The 24317-nt window shown below is 36.7% G+C and overlaps 1 protein-coding gene across 3 annotated transcripts in view; it reads left to right on the plus strand.

The window, feature by feature from the left end:
* LOC139944885 (uncharacterized) overlaps positions 1 to 24317 on the plus strand; it is a 175711-nt gene that overhangs the window by 95881 nt on the left and 55513 nt on the right. For all 3 annotated transcript variants that reach the window (XM_071942035.1, XM_071942037.1, XM_071942036.1), the window contains 28 exons: positions 1301 to 1352; positions 1495 to 1747; positions 3617 to 3863; positions 4053 to 4107; positions 4215 to 4470; positions 4600 to 4849; positions 6220 to 6274; positions 6466 to 6721; positions 6864 to 7018; positions 7182 to 7313; positions 7683 to 7889; positions 8107 to 8149; positions 11012 to 11163; positions 11439 to 11576; positions 13734 to 13992; positions 14109 to 14269; positions 14724 to 14852; positions 19296 to 19500; positions 19774 to 19994; positions 20491 to 20610; positions 20736 to 20948; positions 21238 to 21277; positions 21541 to 21717; positions 21997 to 22163; positions 22552 to 22671; positions 23188 to 23277; positions 23451 to 23590; positions 24083 to 24245. In XM_071942035.1, the coding sequence (XP_071798136.1) occupies positions 1301 to 1352; positions 1495 to 1747; positions 3617 to 3863; positions 4053 to 4107; positions 4215 to 4470; positions 4600 to 4849; positions 6220 to 6274; positions 6466 to 6721; positions 6864 to 7018; positions 7182 to 7313; positions 7683 to 7889; positions 8107 to 8149; positions 11012 to 11163; positions 11439 to 11576; positions 13734 to 13992; positions 14109 to 14269; positions 14724 to 14852; positions 19296 to 19500; positions 19774 to 19994; positions 20491 to 20610; positions 20736 to 20948; positions 21238 to 21277; positions 21541 to 21717; positions 21997 to 22163; positions 22552 to 22671; positions 23188 to 23277; positions 23451 to 23590; positions 24083 to 24245 (4456 nt within the window). The remainder of the gene's footprint in view (positions 1 to 1300; positions 1353 to 1494; positions 1748 to 3616; positions 3864 to 4052; positions 4108 to 4214; positions 4471 to 4599; positions 4850 to 6219; positions 6275 to 6465; positions 6722 to 6863; positions 7019 to 7181; positions 7314 to 7682; positions 7890 to 8106; positions 8150 to 11011; positions 11164 to 11438; positions 11577 to 13733; positions 13993 to 14108; positions 14270 to 14723; positions 14853 to 19295; positions 19501 to 19773; positions 19995 to 20490; positions 20611 to 20735; positions 20949 to 21237; positions 21278 to 21540; positions 21718 to 21996; positions 22164 to 22551; positions 22672 to 23187; positions 23278 to 23450; positions 23591 to 24082; positions 24246 to 24317) is intronic.

Genomic DNA, 24317 nt, shown 5'->3' on the forward strand with positions numbered 1-24317 from the left:
CTGTAAGGAGTGGTTTTTTAAAGAGATAGTTTTGTACAGCGCCCAGTTTCCACTGTTGGAACAATGGGATGTTTCCAGTCTTGATAAAGAACCAATCTGTCGGGGTCACAAATGGAATTCTATAGATTTCTATAAAATGGTTTATAGAAATAATATTTCCTAGAATGTTATTGCATTTTTTATATAAAAAAAGATGCAAAATTTCTATAGAATTCTATCAAATGGTTTATAGAGATTTCTATTGCAGATGTATAGAAAAGCAACACAATTTCTATAGAGTTCTATTGCAGGTTCTATAGAACCGATACAACGTTTCTATAGAATTCTATCAAATGGTTTGTAGAAAAATCAAATTTTCTAAAGAATCTGGTTCCAGGTGTTATAGAAAAGAGACTACATTTCTATAGAATTTTATTAAATTGTTTATAGAAAGTCCTATAGAATTCTAAAAAAATGGTCTGTAGAATTCTTTTCAAAAAATTTCTATAGAATTAAAATTCAATAAAAAAATCCTAAAGAATTTCTATAGGCCATTGTATAGAATGTTTTATAGAAATTCTATAGAAGTCCTTTATATATTTCTATAGAATTCGTATAGAAAAGTGCCCCATTTTTCTAAAGAATTTCTATAAAGCATTTCTATAGAATTGCCTGTAGAAATTCTATAATTTTTTTTATAGAATTCTAGAACTTTTTTGTAAGGGTTTGACGGCGATAATAGTGCCCCGATTTGATAACTTTTTCAGATCGGGGTGATCGGCATGGTCTTCGTAAGGTCGCAGGGCTGTGTGAACGGGGTATTAGCAAAGTCAATGACCGCGGGCCCACAACAAAATTGAACTGTTTTTAAAAAACAATTAAAACACTGCAATTCTGCATAAATAAGACAAATTAAAGCCTGTTTTTACAAAAGATCAATATGTGTTTTTAAAAAACAGTAATTCCTGTTTTTTTAAAACAGTAATTCCTGTTTTTTTAAAAACAGCAATACATGTGTAATAACATAGACTATAATTTATAAGGAAACCTGTTTTTAAAAAATAGAAAGACCTGTTTTTACCAAACAGTTCATAACTTTCTGTTTTAATACTGTTTTTGTACCTGTTTTTTTTATGTTTTTCTTCGTTCCAAATTGCATCCTTTCAAACAGGTTTTTAAAAAACATGTTTCGAGCAGGATAAAAACATGTTTTTTTCCTGTTTAGTTTCGGTAAGGGAAGAGACATACATGTACACTTTCAAACAAATATTGGTTTCACTTTTCAGATTTAAATTGTAAACAAACCATTTTCTTGTTATAGAATTTCTTAACGAGGGATTCGTGTAGTCTTCCCCCAGCAACTATTGATGGAGGTAAGTTTTATTGTGTTTTTTCCCCTTTTAGATTCCAAAGCCCCACATGATAATCGTATAAATATCTTAAACATGTCAACACTTCTAGCCAACCTAATAATTGAAGTACGTTAAAACCCATTTTTATTTCTCTAATCCTTAGCTTGTCTGGTTCAGCTTCCTACAAGCCTACCTACATTTTCCTGCCGTATAAACAGCCACTGCACAAGTTTGCACTGCTGTCTCAATTTAGACCTAAAAGTTACCCAGCTCAGCTCTAAGGCTTGGCTGGAAATCGACCCTTGTAACTACAAACTCTCAGTTGGAATAGGGATGTGGTACTTCAACATCTCACTGTTCTCCTATGAGTGGGGGAAGATGGAAAGATTCTCTATTGGACAAGCGATTAGTGTTGAGTAAGTTTATTCGATGCGAAACATACATTACATATCTTGTGTGGGTTGGGACGGAGACGTGTCGCTTGTTCTACCTAAAAGGGTGTGTTCAAGACAACATGTTTTGTCCTACTTTTCGTGACTCCTATAAGCCAATTGAGATTAAACGTTCACTTGTTTGTTATTAGATTTTGTTATGGTCACGCAAAGAACGTTTTTGATAGTTACTGATTTTGTGGTGTGTGCTTTAAAGATGGACTACAACGGAATAATGATAAAGGCTGTGTTGCTGTTTTCGTTCGAGAAATGTATAATGATTACTAATATATTATTTTTATTCAATAAAACTTGTTCCTTCATGCAAAAAAAGCACAACATTTATCGGCGTTCTACGACCCAGAAAACTCAGTTTAAGCAAAAGCCCTTAAGTATAGGATAATGCCCGAGGTGCGCGCCATTCGTGGGTAAGAATGGCCCGAGGGCGAAGCCCGAGGGCCATTCGTACCCACGAATGGCGCGTTCACCGAGGGCATTATGCGACTTAACCCACACCTGTGACGTCATGCTATTGTTAAAATCGCTCCATTATTTCGCACGAATGGCGCGATATTGTTTAATTTTTAAGTCAATCGTTTGTATGTATTACGTAAGCTTGTTCACTCCAGTGAACACCACTGGTGGTGTGTGAACAATGGACGAAGACCAACATTTAGGAAATATGCTCGTTCCTTCGATAGTGGCATCATAGATCGGGAGCGAAAGTGGCAGCAGATAAGTGATTTTGTTTCTTGACTTTAAGTAAATTTATACAAGTTAGTGATAGAAACAGACTATCAGATGATGTTGTAGCCGACTTTCTCGGTCTACAAAAAACCCAAAAGGTGAAGATAAAAGAAGTGACCTACCCGCGTACAAGCCTGTAGTTTCAGATTTGTTTTTAATAAACAAATTTAAGCTACCTTTATGATCACCAATTTCAGTTGAATTCCTGTTATTTTATGATGATATTGAAAAAAGTATCTTTGCAATCTTAAATTTTAGGGACTTTACTCACTTACCATGTTTGTGTATGATAAATTAAGCATTTGGAATTAATAAAAATAAAAACAAAAATACTGGTTAAAATTAAATTGATTTATCTGACTTTAAGACCTGCTTAAATTACTGTTGTAGTTCTATAATTATTTTTTAACATCTCAGCTAAATAATTTAATAATGTAGCTGTTCACTTGTGTGTCAACGATCATTTTGCAATACATGTGTAGCTCTATTAACCTGTTAAAAACCATTAAAAACAAAATAATATATGGTCAATGGTGTCATTGACTTGATTTACTTTGTTCCCTAGCTCTTTTATGCACAATGGGTGAATAGATGTACCCATCGCGCCATTCGTGCAAAATAATGGAGCGATTTAACAATAGCATGACGTCACAGGTGTGGGTTAATCATGAATAATTCATACTCTGTGTGTGACGTAGTACCCATGACGCTTTGCATGAAAACGCATGCGTAGTACACACAGAATAACAAGGCGTCTTTTGCTTATTCTGGGTAGTACGTCATCACTTTTCGCTGGTTTACAAGTCCGCTGGTATTATATCGTGGATTTCATTGTGGTTTTCAATGGATCTTGCCAGAAACCAGTACAAGGCGGGAAATTTCAAAATCGAAGAATCGAGGTCTAATTTTGTCGGCCAATTTGCAACAAAATTATTTAGAGAAAAACATTACCACAACAATAAATTGTTTACTGGACGCAACATAAGCAAGGTTTGATAGTAGATTTAATGTGTGAGTTTTTGTTGTAGTCCATCTTTAAACATATCCTACCAAACGATGTATGGAAGATGCTCCCCCATGTTTGCTCAAAATTCTCACTCAAATCAGATTTTCCATTGATAAACTGGATGCTTCAAGTGAGTACGAGATCGATCTTGCATTCTCTCTCCAAGTCGACGACGAGACTACGGACTTCCCCCTCATGGAAGCAAAGATAATCCCTATTCATATCTGTAACAACAACTTCTCGTTGGCTCTACCTGGTGACGGCTCAGTACGGGGATTCCTGGAGGAGCTTGGAGACACTGTAGGACAATCTGCAATTGATTTGGTTTTGAGAAAATTGAATTTACACGTAAGTTAAGACCAAATATTTTGTCACATTGGCATCAAATCAAACTTATCACATCTAAGTTAAGATAAAAACGGCAAAGACAAAACGACAAAGCAAATGGTTTGTGATTATCGTGAAGTAGTTTGTGCTGCTTTTAAGAGGATATGTTTTCAAATTTCCTTTGCTTATACTTTCATTTATACTTTTCAGAATGTCATCAGCGGGAGATCGTGTGAATTACCAGCAGATGTGACAACCAGTACAGGTGCAGTGCTTGATTGTATGTAAAATTTTCCTGATTTTTCACTCAGAATCACTTTCTTGCACATACATCTTTTTATCTGACTTGTTATCTCTTACATACAATTTCAGATTGCCCAATGATCTCCCTCCCCAGCGTGGTAAACGTCATCCAGTGCTCAATCGATGACCACTGTCTTGGTATCCAGTGTTGTGTCAATCTGAACTTCATCATCACCACACTCATGCTCGATGCTAGGATCAAAGTGGACCCATGTAACTTCCAGCTTTATGTGGAATTCGAAAACTGGGAGCGTAACTTTACTCTGTTCAGTTACACTTGGGGGCAGGTGGAAAGAGCAACAATCGGCGATGATGTGACCTTAAGGTAACTTAGACATTTTGAAGGTTTGGCAAAATCACGTCATTATTAAGGGTTTTGATTTGTTAAAAGCAAAGAACTCCCAGTTTTATTAGTTACTGTCATTAATTAATAGTATGCTTTACTTTTTGATAGCTTTTCAGTTGATAAGCTGACTGAGACAAGAGTTTTTTCTGTTACACTCGATGTTGAACTGTGCATCGACAACACATGCGCAACAACCTCCATCTTGAATCATGTCTGGGTCCCAATACCCATCTGCAATATCAACGCTGTTACATTCACACTACCAGGCGATGGTACAGTAGCTGGATTTATCGGGGAACTTGGAGGTCGTATTGGAGATTCAGCAATTGAACTAGTTCTGGAGAAATATGGATTGCACGTGAGAATACTTGCAATAAAAACAAATGTTCTCTTTCAATGCGTCTGTTCTAGACTAGCGAGTTCTTCTTATCCTATGAAACCAAACGGTCGAAGAGAAAAAAGTGGATTTGTTTTGCTGCAATTCTTAAATTTCACTGCCCATTAAAGTCTCCTTCATTTTTACGTTGGAGATTTAGGGTACATGTAAGTAACAGGCTTTCGTTAATCTGATTTGCTGTTTCCCAGCAATCAACATTTAGAAGTGTACTATTTTTTCGTTGGCATCATGTCTACATAAGCTTCACTCCACCCTCTGTTTCCATGGTCTCTCTTTACATGTACAACACTTTAGTTCTTCCTTATCTTAACTACTGCAATAATTTGTTTGGGCATGACACAAGTGTGTAAACACGTGCAATCCTGGACCCTCCTTTGTACAACATTTTGTGATAGCAACCGTGGACCCCATTGTATTCCTTTGTGATAGCAACCGTGGAGCCATTGTCCCTTTTGTTATAGGTTCCCGGTATGAATGTGGATACAAACCCACAAACACCAGTAATCTCAACTCTCTTATGATCATTCAAAAAAGAACAATCCGGCTGGCAACACTCTCCAAACCACGTGATCACACATTACCTCTTTTTATCAAATTACACTCCCTTACACTTTCCGATATTAATCAATCTAAAACAGGCAACTTCATGTACAAATACACTCATAACCTCCTCCCTTGCCTTTTCAGGTCTTACTTCACCTTTAACAATGTTTAATAAAGACAATCACAACCACAACACTAGATCTATTAACAACATGCATGTCCCTTTCACACGCACATCATACACATCAAATACTCTCCGTCACTATGGTCCTCGTCTTTGGAATTCGGTTGACCAGACAATCTAAACCTCATCCTCTGTGGCTAGGTTCAAAATATCTTATTAAAAGTTCCTTATTTCCCAGTATGTTAGATAGTTTCTCTACCAATATTCTCATTGCAGGTTTTGATTACTTTAATTGCCTTTATCATTTTCTCCAGTAGTTTGTCCGTATGTATGTCTGTATGTTTGTTTGTCTGTCTGTCTGTCTGTCTGTTTCGTCCTTGTTTTGTCCTAAGCATGAACCTTTAGTTTTTTATTTTTTTATGTAAAGGCAAGCCGCTACAAGCTACCTGGCTTATTTGGGGCCAATTGCCTCAACGCGCTTCCCTCCAGTTGTTTCCCTTTTGTCTTTGATATATTACATGTATGCATTGCAATGTAGTTCTATAATATTGTGGAAATGTTTTGTGGAAATAAATGTAAATTGAATTGAATTGAGGTGTGGCCTGCCAGTTCATAATTCTTAATTCATAATAATTTGACAATGTTTTGTTTCAATTTATATTAGCGATATCTCCAAAGCGAACAGTGTGATAGAGGAACACCTGGCACCCTAATAAGCAGTAAGTGTTTAACAACATAACCGCAAAGAGAAGCTTATGACTTGCTATGGAGAATTTTATTATCAAATATGCGGTGTAATTGTCAAGTTTTAAATTCGGTTGGAAGGTAAAATACTTTTGTCAAATTCTTCCTCGGTCTGACAAAGGATAACTGGGACGAATTACACTTATACTTGTTTTTTTTTCTTAAGGTTGTCCAAGTGTCGATCTGGACCAGCTTCCTGATTTCCTCTCCTGTTCCCTCACCGAGTCCTGCCTTGGCATTAAATTCTGTCTGGAGATGGACTTTAAGATCGTGACACGTACAGTGAATGCATGGCTCATCTTGGATCCCTGCAACTTCAACCTGTCCATCGGCTTTGAGAACTGGGAGCAAAGCATCACCTTATTCCACTATACTCTGGGTGACTACAGGGAGGAAGTTGTGAACAGCGTGCTGACTGTGAGGTATTTGTTACCACGTCTATAGGGTCAACGTGTTTAGATTGATCTTGCCTTTTTATTTTTTTCAGTTTTTAATAGTTTCCTAATTGTTTGCAGATAAGAGACTTTCGTTATTCGTAAATCCAATTCATCCCTTCTATCATAGGTGGCGTGTTGACAAGATAACTGTGGATAAGCAGTTTGAGTTAACTTTGCAGCTGGTCTTCTGTTTGGATGGGGCATGTAACACTCTGGCTGTGTTTGAGGGTAGCCGTCTTCCGATACCGCTGTGTAACACTGAAGATTCCTTTGCTCTTCCCGGTATGTGTTTATTTATACCTTTTGTCAATGCATTGATAACTTAATTGGCTATAAAGATTATTGGACTGAACTCTGTATCAGTTTGTTAGTTGAGTTAAATCACTTAAATTGTTTATAATCGTCAATTTTATCAACAATCTAATTGTTATGGCTTTCTATTCAGGAGATGGCACAGTATCAGGATTTATTGGATATCTTGGCGGCAATATCGGACAGTTTGCTATCGATGCAGCAATCCGACACCTGCATCTAGACAGCTTTCTATCAGGGAAGGGATGCTCCAATCATAGACAAGGTACGTTGAGGATGTGTGCACCTTTTGATACAGTCCTGATTGACATACACTTTTAGCTTAGAAACAGGGGCTTGTTTTCAAGACAACATGCTCACATTCTCCCAAACTATAGGTAACATTCCTAATCACTTCAAGTTAGTGTGTGTTCAATGATATAAGCTATGGGGGCAATATGGAACAAGTGTCCCTTCAACGTATTTATTTGTAAATTTTGGGTACCTTACAGGGCATTTTTTGTTATACAAGGTAATAATGTAACAACAATACCAAGTGCCCATTAATAATAATACCAAAAATAAGAATTAATGAGTGTGCAAAAGACAGTTATGTTTTATGAATTCCTCAATATTGTTTGTTTACTTCAAAAAGACGTCTGTTCTAGTGCATCTGGTATCCTGGGCAACTGCTCTATTGTTGGGGATTTCTGCACAGAGCTCAGATGTTGCCTCGACTTGGATCTGAAGATAGCTGATGTCTCGGCCACAGCGTGGTTTAAGTTTGACCCCTGTGACCTCACCTTCACATTAGGTCTTGAGACGTGGATGTTTCATGGATCGGTCTTTACATATGAGTGGGGTAAGACAAAGAAGAATGGCCATGTATAGGATTTTATCTTAACATTTCCTCTTTATTATTTACTAAAATTTAAAATTTACTATCTTCTAAATGTACTATGTAAATGTACGTTCAATATACTTGTGTACTCGTATAGCCAACTACGTTGTATGCCTTCAAAGATTTCTTGTGTATTGAATACATACATTTTTTTGTCATGAATTTATTTGTCTGATAGGTGAAGAGACAATGGTCTCAGTTGCTCCTGGAATGGTTCTTAGGTAAGTTTGAAAGAACATCTTTCAAAGGTAAATTTTGTAATAAAGTTTGTATCGGTCTGTTTCGGCAAATGAGCTGCAAATTTAGTTCAATTTCAGAATTCGACCATTTAATTTCGCTTTGAGACATACAAATTTCTACGCATTCTGTTCAATTTAGCATATCGTCATTCTTTTTCATGACACACAATCATCATTCAGTTTTTATATCAAAGCTTGTTTGACCGGAAATGTTGCTGATTCAATCATTTAAAATGTTGCAAAGAGGCAATTGATTTCGCAAAAAAGATGATTCAAATAAGTACGATTGTAGGCATACAAAAGGACAAATAAACTATACTAGGCAACTGTTTCGTACCTTCACATTAAATCAAGCGAACCTTTGTTATTATTGGGGCCCCCTGGGTGTTTGTTCTTCTTATTTGTTTAGATTTTAATATTTTATTCTTCACCAACTTATCAATCTGTTGGCGGCCAGGTATCTTGGCAGTATACGTTCACGTGCTAAAGGGTGAACTTTATTTATTCCTTTAATATTCTTAAAGGCACTGGACACAATTGGTAATAACTCAAAACAATTGTTAGCATAACTTACTTGTTAACACCAATGGATAATAATACTAATATTAGTAATAAACCGTTCTTATAAAGCGCATTACACATGGAGTCCCAATGCGCTGTACAAAGTCAAAATAGAAAAACAAACAAAATTAGATAGACTTTAACAAGTGAGTTTTGAGAAGGCGTTTGAGTAAATCCAGAGTTTGTGCGTCTTTGATGTTACGGGGGAGTTTGTTCCAAAAAGTAGGAGAAGACGTGGAAAATTGGCCGTAAGACTTAGTTGAGGCAGATGAATAGGCAAGTAGAGATTGTGATTTGGAGCGGAGAGTTCTAGAAGGCTGATATTTGTGAATAAAGATTACTGGAGTTGATGTCTCTATCCAGACTAGTCCTGTCAGAAATCTTGGGGTCATGTTCGACTCCTGTTCGAGTGCGAAAACTGCTGACTGTCGAGACCACAAAGTTAGCTGTGCACACACTAGTAACATCTAGACTGGACCACTGCAACAGTCTCTTGACTGGCATCAACAAGAACCTGGAAAGAAGGCTTCATAATGTTCAAAGGACTGCTGCAAGATTGATTCTAAGTATACGCAAATACGACTCCATCAGTCTTTATCTATTCGACCTACATTGGCTTCCCATCACTCAAAGAATCTCCTTCAAAGTTATGATCCTGATGTATAAAGCGTACCATAAGCAAGCTCCTGGATATATCATGGACATGCTCAAATTAAGATCTCAACAAAGACCTCTTCGTTCAACTACCTCATGCTCCCTTTTTGTTGTGCCAAGAACTCGCTATTCTACTTTTGCAGAGAGATCTTTCTCTGTATATGGCCCCAAAATGTGGAGTACGCTTCCTACACAGATCAGAAATGCCAGCTCACTCACCTCATTCAAGACACTCCTTAAAGCTCACCTGTTCCAGCAGGCTTACTAACCATTCAACTGTGCCTCAGTGCCTTAGAACAAACTCTTGATTTTGGCGCTCTACAAATGACCTTTGATTGATTGATTGATATAGTTGCGTGGCCATGGATACAGCTATATGTCAGGAGGAGGGTTTTGTATGCAATCCGTTGTCTAACCGGAAGCCAATGTAAGTCTAAGAAAATTTGTGAAATATGGTCACAGGTTTTGGATCGTGTGACCAATCTGGCTGCTGAGTTTTGAACTCACTGTAGTTTGGAGATTGCTGAGTCAGGTAGACCAAGAAGAAGACTATTGCAGAAATCAAGGCGGGATGTAATGAAGGCGTGAACCAGTTTTTCTGTGGTGGATTTGTCAAGAAGATTGTGAATTTGTCAAATTTTGTGTAATGCAAGGTACGAAGATCTGCAGATCTTTTTCACATGGATGTCCGTTCGAAGATCGTTCTGAAACGTGACACCAAGATCTCGTACACTCTGAACCAGTTCTATTGGGAAAACTGCCAATTGAGATAGGTGAAAGTGTGGTAGAGCTTCTGAAACAAGATGTAATGTGAATGACCTCGGTAAAAGACATTGTAAGAAACTGCTCCCTCTGAAGTTAAGTAGTTTTCGAGAAAAAACTAATTTTCCACTAAAATATTTGAATTTCGCCTCTGAAAGCACACAACGTAGTGTGACAAGGGACTTGTTCTTCCAATATTATCTCGCAACTTCGACGAACAATTGAGTTCAAATTTTCACAGGTTTGTCATTTTGTGCATATATTATATGTTGGGATACACCAAGTGAGAAGACTGGTTTTTGGCAATTACCAAAGGTGTCCAGTGTCTTTAAGGAAACAAAAAGTCAACCAAGCGTTTTTTATGAGTGCACAAATTCCAGAAATGACTGCCCAAAATGGAATTTGATTGACTAAAATCCACGCCTCAAAAAATTCTTGCAATTTTGAATGCTGGTTTGATTTATTTATTGTGTTGAATCCAATGACGCAATAGTACATTTGACTGGTCATAAATGAAATAGAATAACCTTTTTTTCCGAAGCATATACGATTCCTTGCGAAAAAAGAATAGAGTGGTGGTTAAATTGGCCGAAATTGACGGAGACAATAAACATGAACTGAAAACAAAAATTAAGCAAGCATTCTTGTACTATGGTATTCAAAAAATGAGTCTGCATTTAATACAGTTTCTCAAAGACGTTTCTTGAAGGAACAATGGTCTGAATGACTTATCTTTTGTCTTTAACAGAAATTATGAAAAACAGAAAATGTTACAAACCTTAAGATTTTGTTTGGTTTTGTTATAGTTTTTTCACGATTTATAGGTGCATCATCACTGATTGTCATTTATTGCCTTTTGTCTTCTAGATATTCCATCTACAAACTCGATGAATCCAGCGAGTTTCAAGTAAATCTGACTCTAGAATACTGCATAAATGAACTTTGTACCAACATCGATATTGTGCAGACCATACCAATTCCGGTTTGCAATCAGGACTTCAGTAGTTATACCTTCTCAGGTCAGTTTTGTATCGAGTTTACTCAAAAGTGTATTGTGAAATTGTATGTCTTTAATGAACCTTGTGCTTTAAACCATTCACCAACATTATGGAATAGACAATTGTCTCTCCTACAAGTAGGGCCTTCTGAGTAAATAATATTTCGATTTAATACCAGGAAGACTTTGTATTGTTGTTAAAATTGATAAAATCTACAGCCGATGAATAATAACTCACAATTTAAATACAGCACCTATTTTAAGACCTTAAAAACTGTATTTCTTTTCGTTTTTTAGTTGATGGTTTCGTACAAACATTGTCCGGACAAATCGTGCAGGGAGTAACCGAGTTACTCTTAAATCAACTAGGCATCAACCCAGACTTCTTCAATGGTGATCCGTGTGTACACCCAAATGGGATCCAGTCATATAGATGTAAGTTTGAATAAATAAATAAATAACCAAATAGTTTGGTGACTTTCATCTTTTATAGCAAATGAGAAACTAAATTGTGAAGTACGTGGCTCCAACGTGTTAGAATAGAAATGCAGGCAATGTCTGGGCCTATGTGTGGTAGCCAGCCACATGTACCAATTAATATGGCCGCGGAGCACAGCCTGAGATTAAAAGTATTTGGATTTACTTGTCATTGCCTCTCAAATTAGTTCTGACTTAATACCTAAAGATTTTTTTATTTATTTTTTTTTTTGGGGGGTGGTGAACAAGGAAATGTTGACTTGAGTGGGATTCGAACCAACGACCTCCGGATTAACGTGCCAGCGCTCTACCAATTGAACTATCTAGCCCTATGTTGGCGGTGTCCCTATTTTGTCAATATCTTTTCTTATCGGGGTGACAATAATAGATTTTCTCGGTCAATTTCGGAAAATGAGCAGCCAATTTAACCACCAGCCTATTCTATTTCGCACGAAATGAAATGCTTCTGATTTCATTTTGAGACTAGTCAAATGTACTTTTACGTCATTCAATTTAACAATTCATCGAAGCTGCATTCAAATTCGCAGGATTTATACTGAGGCATGTGTTAAGTCATTCAATTTCGTTTTGTGGCAGTCAATTCTGGAAAGTGCAATCTTAAAAATGCTTGGTTAACTTTTTGTTTCCTTACGAATGATAAAGGCATGCTGTTCATTATTTTGGCACTCTTTAACATGATATAGGTTTTCTCGGTCAGATTCAGAAAATGAGCAGCCAATTTAATTTTCATGCGTTCGAATTTAAGCTGTTTTGCCTCTCCAGTTGTTACTGCGTTTCAAATCCAGAATTCGGTCATTCAATTACGTTTTGAGTCGAGTCAAATTCCTTTAGCACTCTGTTCAATTTAGCGTATCGTCATTCTTTTTCGAGACACACATGCCTCAAGAAGCGTCAGTGAATTTGAATGCACTGCTTTGATGAATTGTTAACTTGAATGATTATTTTGTTAAATCGAATGACGCAACATTACATTTGACTAACCATAAAACAAAATTGAATGACCCTTTTCAGTAGCATGCGATTTTGCGCGAAATAGATTAGCTTGATGGTTAAGTTGGCTGCGCATTTTCCGAAATTGCAGGGAAAACCTATATTATGCCAAGATGTCTGGCACGCCCACAGATTGATGGTTGGAGATTATTTACACTCCGAAAAACATTACCAAAAAACAAAAACATTCAAACACATTCAAATCAGGTCTTGCTCAGTTAACCATTAAATCGCTCCCGAAAAAAAATGAAGAAGAAAAAAAAACTTATGGGGCCCCAGGTAAAGTCTACTGGAAACATAAAATAAAGAAAATAAGGTTCGCTTGATTTAAGAGTGAAGGTTAATCTGTTCATTCGTATTTTTTTAGTTGTATACTTATTTGAATCCTCGTTTAGCAAAATTGATTGCCTCTTTTCAAAATTGAAAATGATTAAATCCACAAAAATAGCTAGTCGAACCAGATTGAGTGATGACTGTGTGTCATGAAAAATAATGAGTGTGCTAGGAATTTGAATGCCTCAAAACGAAATTGAATTACTGAATTCTGAATTTGAAACGCAGTAAAAACCGGAGAGGCAAATTATTAGCTTTAATTCGAACGCATGAAATTAAATTGGCTGCTCATTTTCCGAACTTGACCGAGAAAACCTAAATAAAGAAAATAGTCAGTACATTAAGGAAGCCTTAATTTTTATAACTTAGAGGGAAGGTACACGCTTTGCAATTACTCAAAACAAGTATTAATTTAAAAACTGACTTGGTAAAGAGCATTGGAGAGCTGTTGGTAGTATAAAACATTGTGGGAAACGACTCCCTCTGAAGTAACGTAGTTTTTGAGAAAGAGGTAATTTCTCACTAAAATAATTTTATTTCTATCTGAAAGCACACAAATTTCGTCCAACAAGGGCGTTTTTTTCTGTCATCATTTTCTTGTAACTTCGATGACCGATTGAGCCCAATTTTTCACAGGCATGTTACTTTATGCTTATGATGGGATACACCAAGTGAGAATACTGGTCTTTGACGATAACCAAACCTGCACAGTGCCTTTAATTTTCAATGTTAAAGATGCACTATAACATTTCTGAGAAATTGTTGCTTCAGATTGTCCAGACATGCAGCTTCCTGGTAACCTCGACTCAAGGGCGCACTGTGGAATCCTGGAGTCCTGTTTTGGAATAAAGTGCTGCCTTGATGTGAACCTTGGACCTCTTAATCACAACTTCAGTGCCTCAATGATCGTTGACCCTTGCCTTGGTCAGCTGAAGTTACAGTTTGGTAACTGGAAGTACAGTAAATCACTGTCACAGCTGGACATTGGTGTTGATAAGGAGGTCACCATCGGAAACTTTGTATCGCTCATGTAAGTTTTTAAAATCTTTATTGCCCAATATTAATGTTTCTATTTTTTTTTATACAAAATCAGCCTATTAAACTGCAAAATGTGTCTAATAAATACTTGGAAATATTGCTTTAAAGATTCAAGTTGGAACTTTTGGATGGCATGCTATCATCCAGTCTATCTATGGATGCATGTGTGGGTGATGTATGCACAGGTCGAATCGTTCTACTAGATGAATCAATATCTCCTCTTCCTCAGTGCTACTCAAATGGAACCATCTCCTGGAGAAAATTACCTGGTAATATCCTCTGAGACATAAGCCTTCAACTTTCAGGACAATTCTTTAACAATGATAATGATTTTAATTATGCTTTTTTATATTACCCATAGCACTGTATAATCGGTACTTTCCCGAGGCCTGTGAAAAAAATGATCACAGGCATAATATACTGAGTACACAGTGCTTACACACCTGGGTGTATGGGTAAAAAACAAATTAACTTCTTTATACCCGATGCAAAGTAAACATCAATGACTATGATAATGTGTTATTTAAACATGAATATATTTCGACACTCAAATCAGTTGTAGAACTCTTAGTTGTTCTCTCGTAAATAACATAAAGCAAGGCTTAATAAAATGATTTGTCTTTGTACGAATGCATGTGACATTGTCTTAACTGCAAACCTCTTTTTGCCATGCCTGGAGCTGGCTCCTCTTGACAACAATTTGTTTTGTTCTGCCTTTTGTAGGATTGACTACAATTTCCCATCTGGGGAATTTGGATATGGGGTTTGGAGTTCTTGCGCAGGCTCTGGGGCTACCAATGCGTCTAGTTTCAACCTCTCCATGCCTTGCAGAACAGACAAGTGACTCCACAGGTAAGGTTTACAACCAGTATTAGGAGTTCGTACGCTATGGATACGTCGACTTGTCCGATGCAATTCATTGAGAAGTTGGACGTTCTTGGACTTTGACAATTTTCGAACCATTTGTGTATATGTCGACATACGTTCAGGTGATACGCCACGGTTTGGTATTTACTGCCCACTTTTTTTTCTCTTGATGTGGAGTTATACTACTCCGTTTACCACCTGATAAATATACACAGACACAAGGATTTGTTGTTGTAGTGAACTCTGCCAAGAGTTAATTTATTCTGTACTCTGAATTCGGTGGTAAAACGCCAATTCATAATAATATAAGGGATTTCCCTTTATTTAATTCCATCCAGTGATATCCATACATAAAGAAGTATACCAGTTCCCATTATAATACACTTTGCGACCAATTCGCAAAGGGTCCCAATTCCTCACTTTGCGAACGGTAAGTTTCCAATCCGCAAAGGTTCCCACTTCTCGGCGATTTGCCAAAGAAGGTACCAGACTAATTACAATTATTATAATTATAAATGCACTCATTGACTGGAGAAAACTCCGGGTCAATGAGGTTCCCACTTCCAGCGAGTTGCCAAGAAGGTACCAAATTAATCTACTTCTTTATATACAATCACATCATTTTTTTTACCACCATATTTATCCATATCAATTCACATAAATTAATTTACCACTTCCTCACAGGCTACAATGCCTATTAGCTTCTTGTTTATAGGAACAACCTAAACTTACCGCTTTAAGTGTAAGTTGTAAGATTATCAGTCAACTCAATCTGTACCCCGTATTCCGTAATACCCTGACCCTTCCATTAACCCCAGGGAGGGAGGGAGGGAATTTTGCGAAACTATACAATCTATCTTAACTCCTCGGAGGCAGAATATTCAATGACGGTTCCCAGAAAGACAAGCACCCTTTCCCCAAATGCATTGCTTTGGTTGGTTGAAAAGAACAATGGAACCACGTCTGAATGCGCCCTGACAATCCCAATCGCTTATAGCCCCGACTGTGCAACCTGACTATAATTATGCATATTTCCTGGTGTTAAATCGGTTTACTGCGTTACACATTAAACCCTATTATTCAACAAAAAACATAAGCAACAACATACATGTACATCAATAAAACAAGACTAATAAATACTGCTGTGCTATTATATAACATACAATGAGCTACGACAGTAATACAAAGAAACTAAATCGATAACATACAAACAAAAACAAAAGTCAAAAATATTTTTATATACATTTTAGCGTGACCTAATCACGGTGTTTGAGAAAAACAATGGGTTGAAATTACTTCAGACAATAATAGTTAATAAAACAAAAATAAATAAACAAAATAACTATTCAACCTGATACATTCTTTAAGACTGTTTTCTGTCATGTCTGGAGCTGATAGTATAATTTTTATTTAATTATTTTCTCTAAACCTTTCAAAAATAAGGATAACTTTGACACTCGGACGTCCCCGGACCATATTGACAAAGTGTGAAATTTAAAGGGATTGTCAGAACGATTTGAGTACATGTAGCTGACCAAGAGTATCAAGATCATCATGTTCAAGAAACTTGTTATCATACAGAACAGTTTTGACACTATCACAAGTTCCATGCATGACGCAGTTTACATACTTAAAGTCAGACTTAAATTTCCGCCTGAAAGAAGGACTTCTAATAATGCAATTAAGCAGTGAAAAATTGTTGTGCAAGCTAAAATTGTTTTTAACTCTATCAATTAAAGTATTCTTATAAAAAACAAAATCATCGCTAGCCTCGCAGTTTAGAAGGTGAGCATAAAAAGACATAGCCTTGGAAGTGCTGTTTAAAACAAATCTGACATACATGGTTCAGTTGGAGTGTGGACAATTCAGTATCAAAAATTCTAAAAACATTGCAGCCCGGGGGCTAGCTGAATTGAGTTTAAAATATACACATTAAGAATATACATTATAAAAACATTTAAAAGGGAAGTGTTTTCAGAAAAATTGTTTAAAAGATTATGTACAAATGACAAAAAAACTACAACTTGGAATCCAGCTCCATTAAAAAACCAAGAAGTACAAAAATGCAACTGTTGAGAAGGGTGGTTAGGGAAGGAATTGGGCTGTTTTTGTACCGGTAAGTTCTACACCTGATTGGGCAAAGTTTGTTAGTATTTCTAAGATTATTGTTTCTGTTGGGTGGGAGCAAATGTCTACAGTTGTTATAGAACTTACAAGTGATTTACCAAACTTAGAAAGCAGTTGTTGGAGTCTGACAGAGACGGGTGACAAACCAACGTGGGTGTAAATTTCACTGAAAGACTTGTCACTACAAAAACCCTTTGTTAGGATAATGCGAAGGGCCTTTCTCTGTAATTTCTCTAGACAATCCAACTGTGTTTTACTAAGACTGGAAAACCAAACTGGGCAGGCGTATTTAATTGTAGGCCTAACATACATGGTATCAACAAAAGGTCTTTTATAGGAGTACAACACCGCTTAAGTTGACGAAGGAAAAAAAGCTTGCGGTTAAAAGACTTGCACATCTAATAAATTTGGGTGTCCCATTTAAGGTTACTTTGAACATGTACGCCTAAAATTTTCAGACAGTCAGCCTTCAATATTAAAAGAAGTTGCTACAGGTGGAGAACGCTGAAAACAAATATTTCATTGATTGACACATTGAAGGATTAAGTCTCATATTATTAACAGTAGTCCATTGTTGGAGATGATCTAGTTCGTTTTGCATGCTACTAGTTTGATCAGAGTTCTTAAAAGGTTGAGTAAGTGTCATGTCATCAACATATTTAAAATGCGAAACCTCAGGCAAGTTAGTGACAAATCGTTAATCATAACTAAGAAAGCAATTGGCCCAATTTTGGTGCCCTGTGCAACTCCTGCATCAACAGTTTCCCAGGATGAAGACACCATTATAACAGATTGTAAACGAGATGACAACAAAATTGTAATCCATGGCAAAATAGAGGATCTTACACCGAGTTGGATAAACTTTTGAATTACCATCTGATGATCTACTCTATCAAACGCTTTGACATTACACCGTGGAGGAAGATTACACAGCGATGGCCGGATGTGAGCAGCTTAAACTGCAGGACTTGTTTTTTGATCGCCTTTGCGGGATCTGATATATTTGATCTCGCAATAAAGGGAGGTTAAAAAGGAGGATCTGATCCTGATCCTGATCGCGTTCACACTAATCGGTGATCTCCCTTTGACCGCCCTTTCGAGATCAGATCTTCCTTTGACCCTCCTAGCAGGATAGTGTGAACGCGGTGACAGTCATTGACTCAACAACAATGGCACAAAAGGGAACAACTTGAAGCTGTGCCACCCCTTTGCTCACCTGCTTAACAATAACAGTCGATTTTGTGTTTAACGGCGCACCTACATGTAGCAAATTGTTCATTTCATAGCCTTGCTTAAGCAAGGTTTTTTGCTTAAAGTGGACGAAGCAAGCTAAAAGGGTCCTCAAAGCCCCTATTTTCTGTTTAAAGGCAGTGGACGCTATTGGTATGTTACTCAAAATAATTATTAGCACAAAACTTTACTTGGTAATTTTCCACAAATTTGATTTCGAGACCGAAAATTTTGAATAATATTATGAGGTCTCGAAATCAACCATCTTAAAGCACACAACTTCGTGTGTCAAGGGTGTTTTTTTTATCTTTAATTATTATCTCGCAACATCGACGACCAATTGAGCTCAAATTTTCACAGGTTTGTTATTTTATGCATATGTTGAGATACACAAATTTAGAAGACTGGTCTTTGACAATTACATGTACCAATAGTGTCCAGTGTCTTTAAGCACCCTTTAAGCACAGCACATACATGTAGTGCAACATCATTACAATACGTTGTTAGTGAGGCGGCACAGCTGTGTGTATTTTACATGTGTGTGTGTGGTAGGTGAGGGACCTGAACGAGTGTCTTATAAATGTTTAAGAAATGTTGTAGGAATGTATCTTCTTCTTGTTTACTCTCAAGTTAGTGTGTAAACATTTCAAGGGGCGCTTTGAACCATTACAAATAATACATACATGTATCAGACAGAGAAGGTGATGATTTTCTGTATTACCACTCTGCATTTCAGTTGCCATTTTCTATTGTCGTCACTTTCTTCTTTTTTTGCTTAGGCAAACGATCTGAATTGTTGTGCGTGCAGTTTGTTTAGTGCTCAAGCTAGCAGCCGCTCGTGATAGGTTTACGCTTGAGCCATTTTCTTTTCACGTTAAGCAAAACAATTTGCTTACCGTTAAGCAGCTCTATGAATGGGTCCAGGTGAAATACCAGCGGGCGATTTGTTTTTACAGTGGATGAAAATATATAATGCCTTGACAAGGAAGAGAGATGCTGGTAACAAAATTGTCAAACAAAACTGTTTTTATTGTGTATAATTATTGTGTGATGTTGCTGCTCTATTTCCAGCCTGTCCACATCTGCCTGTACTACCTGCTCTTCCATCAGGTGGAGTTTGCCAGTATTCTGATACATGCCTCGGGGTGGAGTGCTGTTTACCAACAGACATAGGCAGCATTACTCACACTCTACGCGCGTGGTTGATTGTAAACCCATGTGAACTGACTGCGAATGTTGGCTTTGAGAACTGGAGTTTCAATATCACACTCTTAAGGTAAAGATGCTGCATACAACAAATAATGCTCATTGCTCCTAAATTGTATGACATAACTATTTTGGTTTTCCAAATGAACACAAAATACATGTTTCTGCACATCAATGTTGTTTTAGAAAATGTACGTACCTTACAGATGATATGCAAGTAAGTGTACAGCAATTTATATATGTAAAAACTCAGAAGCCCGAATCATAATTACCTATGAAAAACACATGCTGTGCTATTCATCCCTAAGATTTCCATACCCCATGTTTGATTGTTGTCTTTTAGTTATAAGTGGGGCATGCAGATCAGAGAACCGCTAAGTGATGTAGTCTCGATTTCATTCACCATTGACAAGACATCAAACAATCGGAACTTTGTGCTGTCACTCTCTGTTAAATTCTGCATTGCTGGATTATGCGCTCCTGACATCGTCATCTTAGATGGCTTTGTGGCACCGATTTCTTTCTGTAATGCGATGGGGACACTGGAGTGGCCTCAGGATCTTGGTTAGTTGAAGTTGAATGTTCTCCTTAAATAACATCGTGATAAAAAATAACTTCCACAGCTTTTACGAAAAAATAACAACACTTCCAAACAATTTCTAAGGAGGTTTGCTGTTCAGTGCCTAAAGGATTACAACAGATAACTCTTGAGACAAGGCTAATGTTATAAATTATACAACGCATGTGTTGTTACTTTTGCCTGAGAGATAGTTAATACATGTATTAACATCTTGGGGTGTTCAAATAACTTACCAAAAATGCAGTTGTTTTTGCATTAATACTAAACAGTATTATCCTTACACCCTATCTTGTCAGTTTTGAATCTCTTTTCTGGTATATTTACGGGACAGAACACATAATGATATAATGTGATTAAATGTTAAATAAAGAACATTTTATAAAGCGCAAAACTATATTTTAGCACCATATATCTTTGGGTAGTGTACTTTTTTTAAAAAGCTTCATGCTAACGACAAGCTTTAATTGTTTTATCTTCAAGTTGGTAGTGTCACAGATTATGCGAGCAGTCTGGTGGTTAACCGCCTTGGTGTTAGCACAGATGTCCTTCTACCTCAGACCTGTAGTGGTCCACCACAACAGATAACACCTACAACCTCAGGTAAACTTTCTCAAGGAGCGAACAACCCGAGCTTAAAATGTGATATATGCGTTCACTTCTCAAACAGCCTACAACATGGACTGAAACACAATCCTATATAATTATATAACTTGTGTTCATCTCAGGTTGTGGTTCGCTGTCTCCTCCATCGTTCATGTCGTCTTATTGTTCTTTGAATGAGTCGTGTCTTGGGGTTGGTTGCTGCTTGACCCTCGACTTGGACGTAGTTCAGAGGTCATTTTCAATATGGGTGAAACTTGATGCATGTACCAGTAGTTTCTCCTTTGGATTTGAGAGATGGAGTCATAGTGAAATGTTAAACATCTTAACATTGCAAAGTAAGTTAATTTGATTGCCTGTCTACTCTCCCAGAAATATTGAATATTGAGCAATGTTACCATTAAACTATTATGGCCACAGAGAACAACCACCAGCATACAAATCATGTACATGTACCCTTAAATCTCACATTCATAATATGTCAAAGAAAACAATTGCGACGTCAAAGGACGAACATGAATTTAAAAAAAGGGTACAAATTATTTTTAACAGTCTCAAAAGAACATTGTTATTGCTAAAATATTCTAAAGTGTTTGTTGCTTTGGTTTTTTATATATATATTTATAGCACATTCTCAGGAGAAACTGATTGGTAACGTGAAAATCAGGTAAGCTTATATTCAGAAAGCATAATAGCCATAGTTAAGTATTACGTTTGTTCTTAAAATTCTTTATTTCTATGTTAAGTAGGATTTTAAACTTTGCATGGTGGAAATACGATATAGAAAGGTTTGCGGTATTAAACACCATGTAATGACTATCTCTAATGAGTTGGGGTGGTTCTGAAAAGAACCGTTGGTTTCAACTCTATTTGTATGTTGTAATACTTTCACTATCACCCAACATTGTATTGGTTCTGTGTTTTATCCAGGTACAATATAGAGCGCCCCCATGAGTCCATCTATGATGTTGACCTCGACCTCTATGTGTGCTGGCAGGGGAGATGTAATGATCCCATTATGGTTCTTCAAGACACGATGTTCTCTGCTTCACAGTGTGGACAGGAAGGTAGCAGTAAGAGAAGGAAGAGAAGAAGCGTGGACGATCTGTACGTAAAATGGATGGATGTGGATGAGACGAAACATAGGAATGAATCTAAACGAAACGCATCATAATCAAATAACATAATGTTTTGGGGTCAAATATAAGTCAACAGCAACTTTTTAAACATTGAGTAATCAGTTTTGTGATTCGACAAGTATATGATCGACTAGTTTAATCATGTAACAAAGCCTAATTTTTATGAGATGCCACATTCTTTACAAAGATGTCAACTATTTAAACTAAAAGCAATAATGTTTATGTTATGTTTTTTTATCAAACATAGAACCGATGATTCAGAAGAAAGCACAAACAGCATGGAAGACTTTACTGCCAACTCTGTCGATAAGGCTGTTGAATATTTCAGGACAATTTTCCGGTCATATTCGCGAATATTTCCCTCAGAAGAGAATAGTATTGTGAGACTTCAGCCAGAAAAGGATATACAGCCAAGTGAGTTTATGTTCTTCTGGTTATACATATAAAGGAATATGGGTTAAAACATAACACAACTCTACTTGAAGTTTAGTTTTATTTTTCAGGCTATTTGAGATTCAAAAAGCCAGAATCGCAAGTGTTGCAAAGTAACTTTAGCACTGAAAATTACGTTCACTTTTAGTCATAATGTTTTGCAATTTAATTTTTCATAGTCGGCAAGATTTGAAATATTATTGTGACGATGGTTAAACGCTGTTGATTTGTTTCAGATAAACCCAAGCAGTTTTTTTAGAGAACCATTTGTAATTCATAACAATTCCATTTTGGATTCCAAACAACAGCTAACTTAAGGATTGGTTGTGAGAAATTACTGCGGGATTCTTTTTGCAATTTTCATTACCAGGGGTGGCTGGATCTGGTACTGAAAGTCGTCGAGCTTTGGGCACCTTGATATTTGGTAACGAGGACAAGACATCCGTTCCATCAAGAAAAAGGAGAGATGTATCCATCGCAGTAACATCGGGTAAAACCAAATATGAATAAAAACAAGTAGGCCTACATTAAATTGTATCACTTAAAGGAACACGTTGCCTTGGATCGGACGAGTTGGTCAAAACAAAAGCATTTGTAACCGTTTTTTATAAAATGCATATGGTTGGAAAGATGTTTTAAAAGTAGAATACAATGATCCACACAAGTTTGCCTCGAAGTTGCGTGGTTTTCCTTCTACTGTGCGAACTAACATGGTCGGCCATTTATGGGAGTCAAAATTTTGACCCCCATAAATGGCCGACGTGTTAGTCGACGAGGTAAAAGGAAAACCACGCAATTTCGAGGCATGTTTGTGTGGATCATTGTATTCTACTTTCACATCTTTCTACCCATATGCATTTTATAAAAAACGGTTACAAACGCTTTTCAAAGACCAACTCGACCGATCCAAGGCAACGTGTTCCTTTAATAACAAACGGTATGAATCGTTTTTTTCAGCTCACATGAATTAATTTCCTGTTATTTGATTTTGTTTTATATACAATAGGAGGAGCCAGTTTGTTTGACCTCAGCCTGAGCCCTGGAGCCGACTCAGGCGCATGGCAGGGAAATGTGATCATCGGCGGGGGAATGACATGTACGATTTTCATTTTGTATTTTACTTGTGTTCCTTCATCACTGAATTTCCATCAACTTACAAGCGTGTGGCGTTTGGATCTTGATTATTGAAATGCACTCGCAATGATAAGCAGCAGGGACCAAATATTGAAAATAACAAGTTTGTTTTTTTGTCTTTCCAAATATTTTTAGTGAAAGGTCTTGATGCTCTTGGTAATCGGATTGCCAACATGACGATTGGGGAGCTAGAGGCAATGCTGGATCTACAAAACATCGACCCTTTTACTGTCGTCCAACTCATGAAAGATCTGCGAGCTCTTTATCGAACCTTTGTAAGCAAACTTCGTCTTATTCTTGTTCTCTATTTTTTTTCTATCACGGATTTATATTACCACTACTTCCAGCAAACGAAGCTGAAAATACCAAGGTAATAATATTTAAGGTTTTTAGGTATTATTATTCTCAATTTATACAGCTTAATGGTTGATTTGTATTGATGTTCTCACATGTATTGATGTTCTCACTTGTATTGATGTTCTCACTTGTGTGCATAATACTTTTTAACTTAGGTTTTTTGTATTTGTGTAGTTGAAGCTTTAACTTTACATATTTATTTCTAATAGTGATACCTTTTTTAATTGAGACATTTTCTGACAAAAAAAGACTTCACCATCTGAAAATTAAAAAAAAATAAAAAGAATGGTACATGTATCTACAATCAATAAAACATTATATGCATAGCTCAGATACCCTAAAGACAATGTTGGTGTTAATGTTTTTGGTATCATCGGTGAATTGTATTTTGCATTGGTTTTTCATAAAAGGTCAGCGAGTTTATCAATGTCTTTATTGATGGCAAAGCACAGGATCAATTCAAACAGTTTGATTTCGTTCTGAGAGGAGAAATTCCATTTCCAAGGAGGGAAGCAGTTTTCTTCCGACTCCAATGGGACATTTTTCTTGGCGGATTCATCCATTTAGAACTCGGTAAGTATTTCTTCCTTAAAAGTACCTTTTCCCTTGCGACCACACCTCCAACAAAAACATATCCTGAGTTTT

The sequence above is a fragment of the Asterias amurensis genome, chromosome 12 (genome assembly GCF_032118995.1).
Source record: "Asterias amurensis chromosome 12, ASM3211899v1".
Taxonomy (NCBI): Eukaryota; Metazoa; Echinodermata; class Asteroidea; order Forcipulatida; family Asteriidae; genus Asterias; species Asterias amurensis.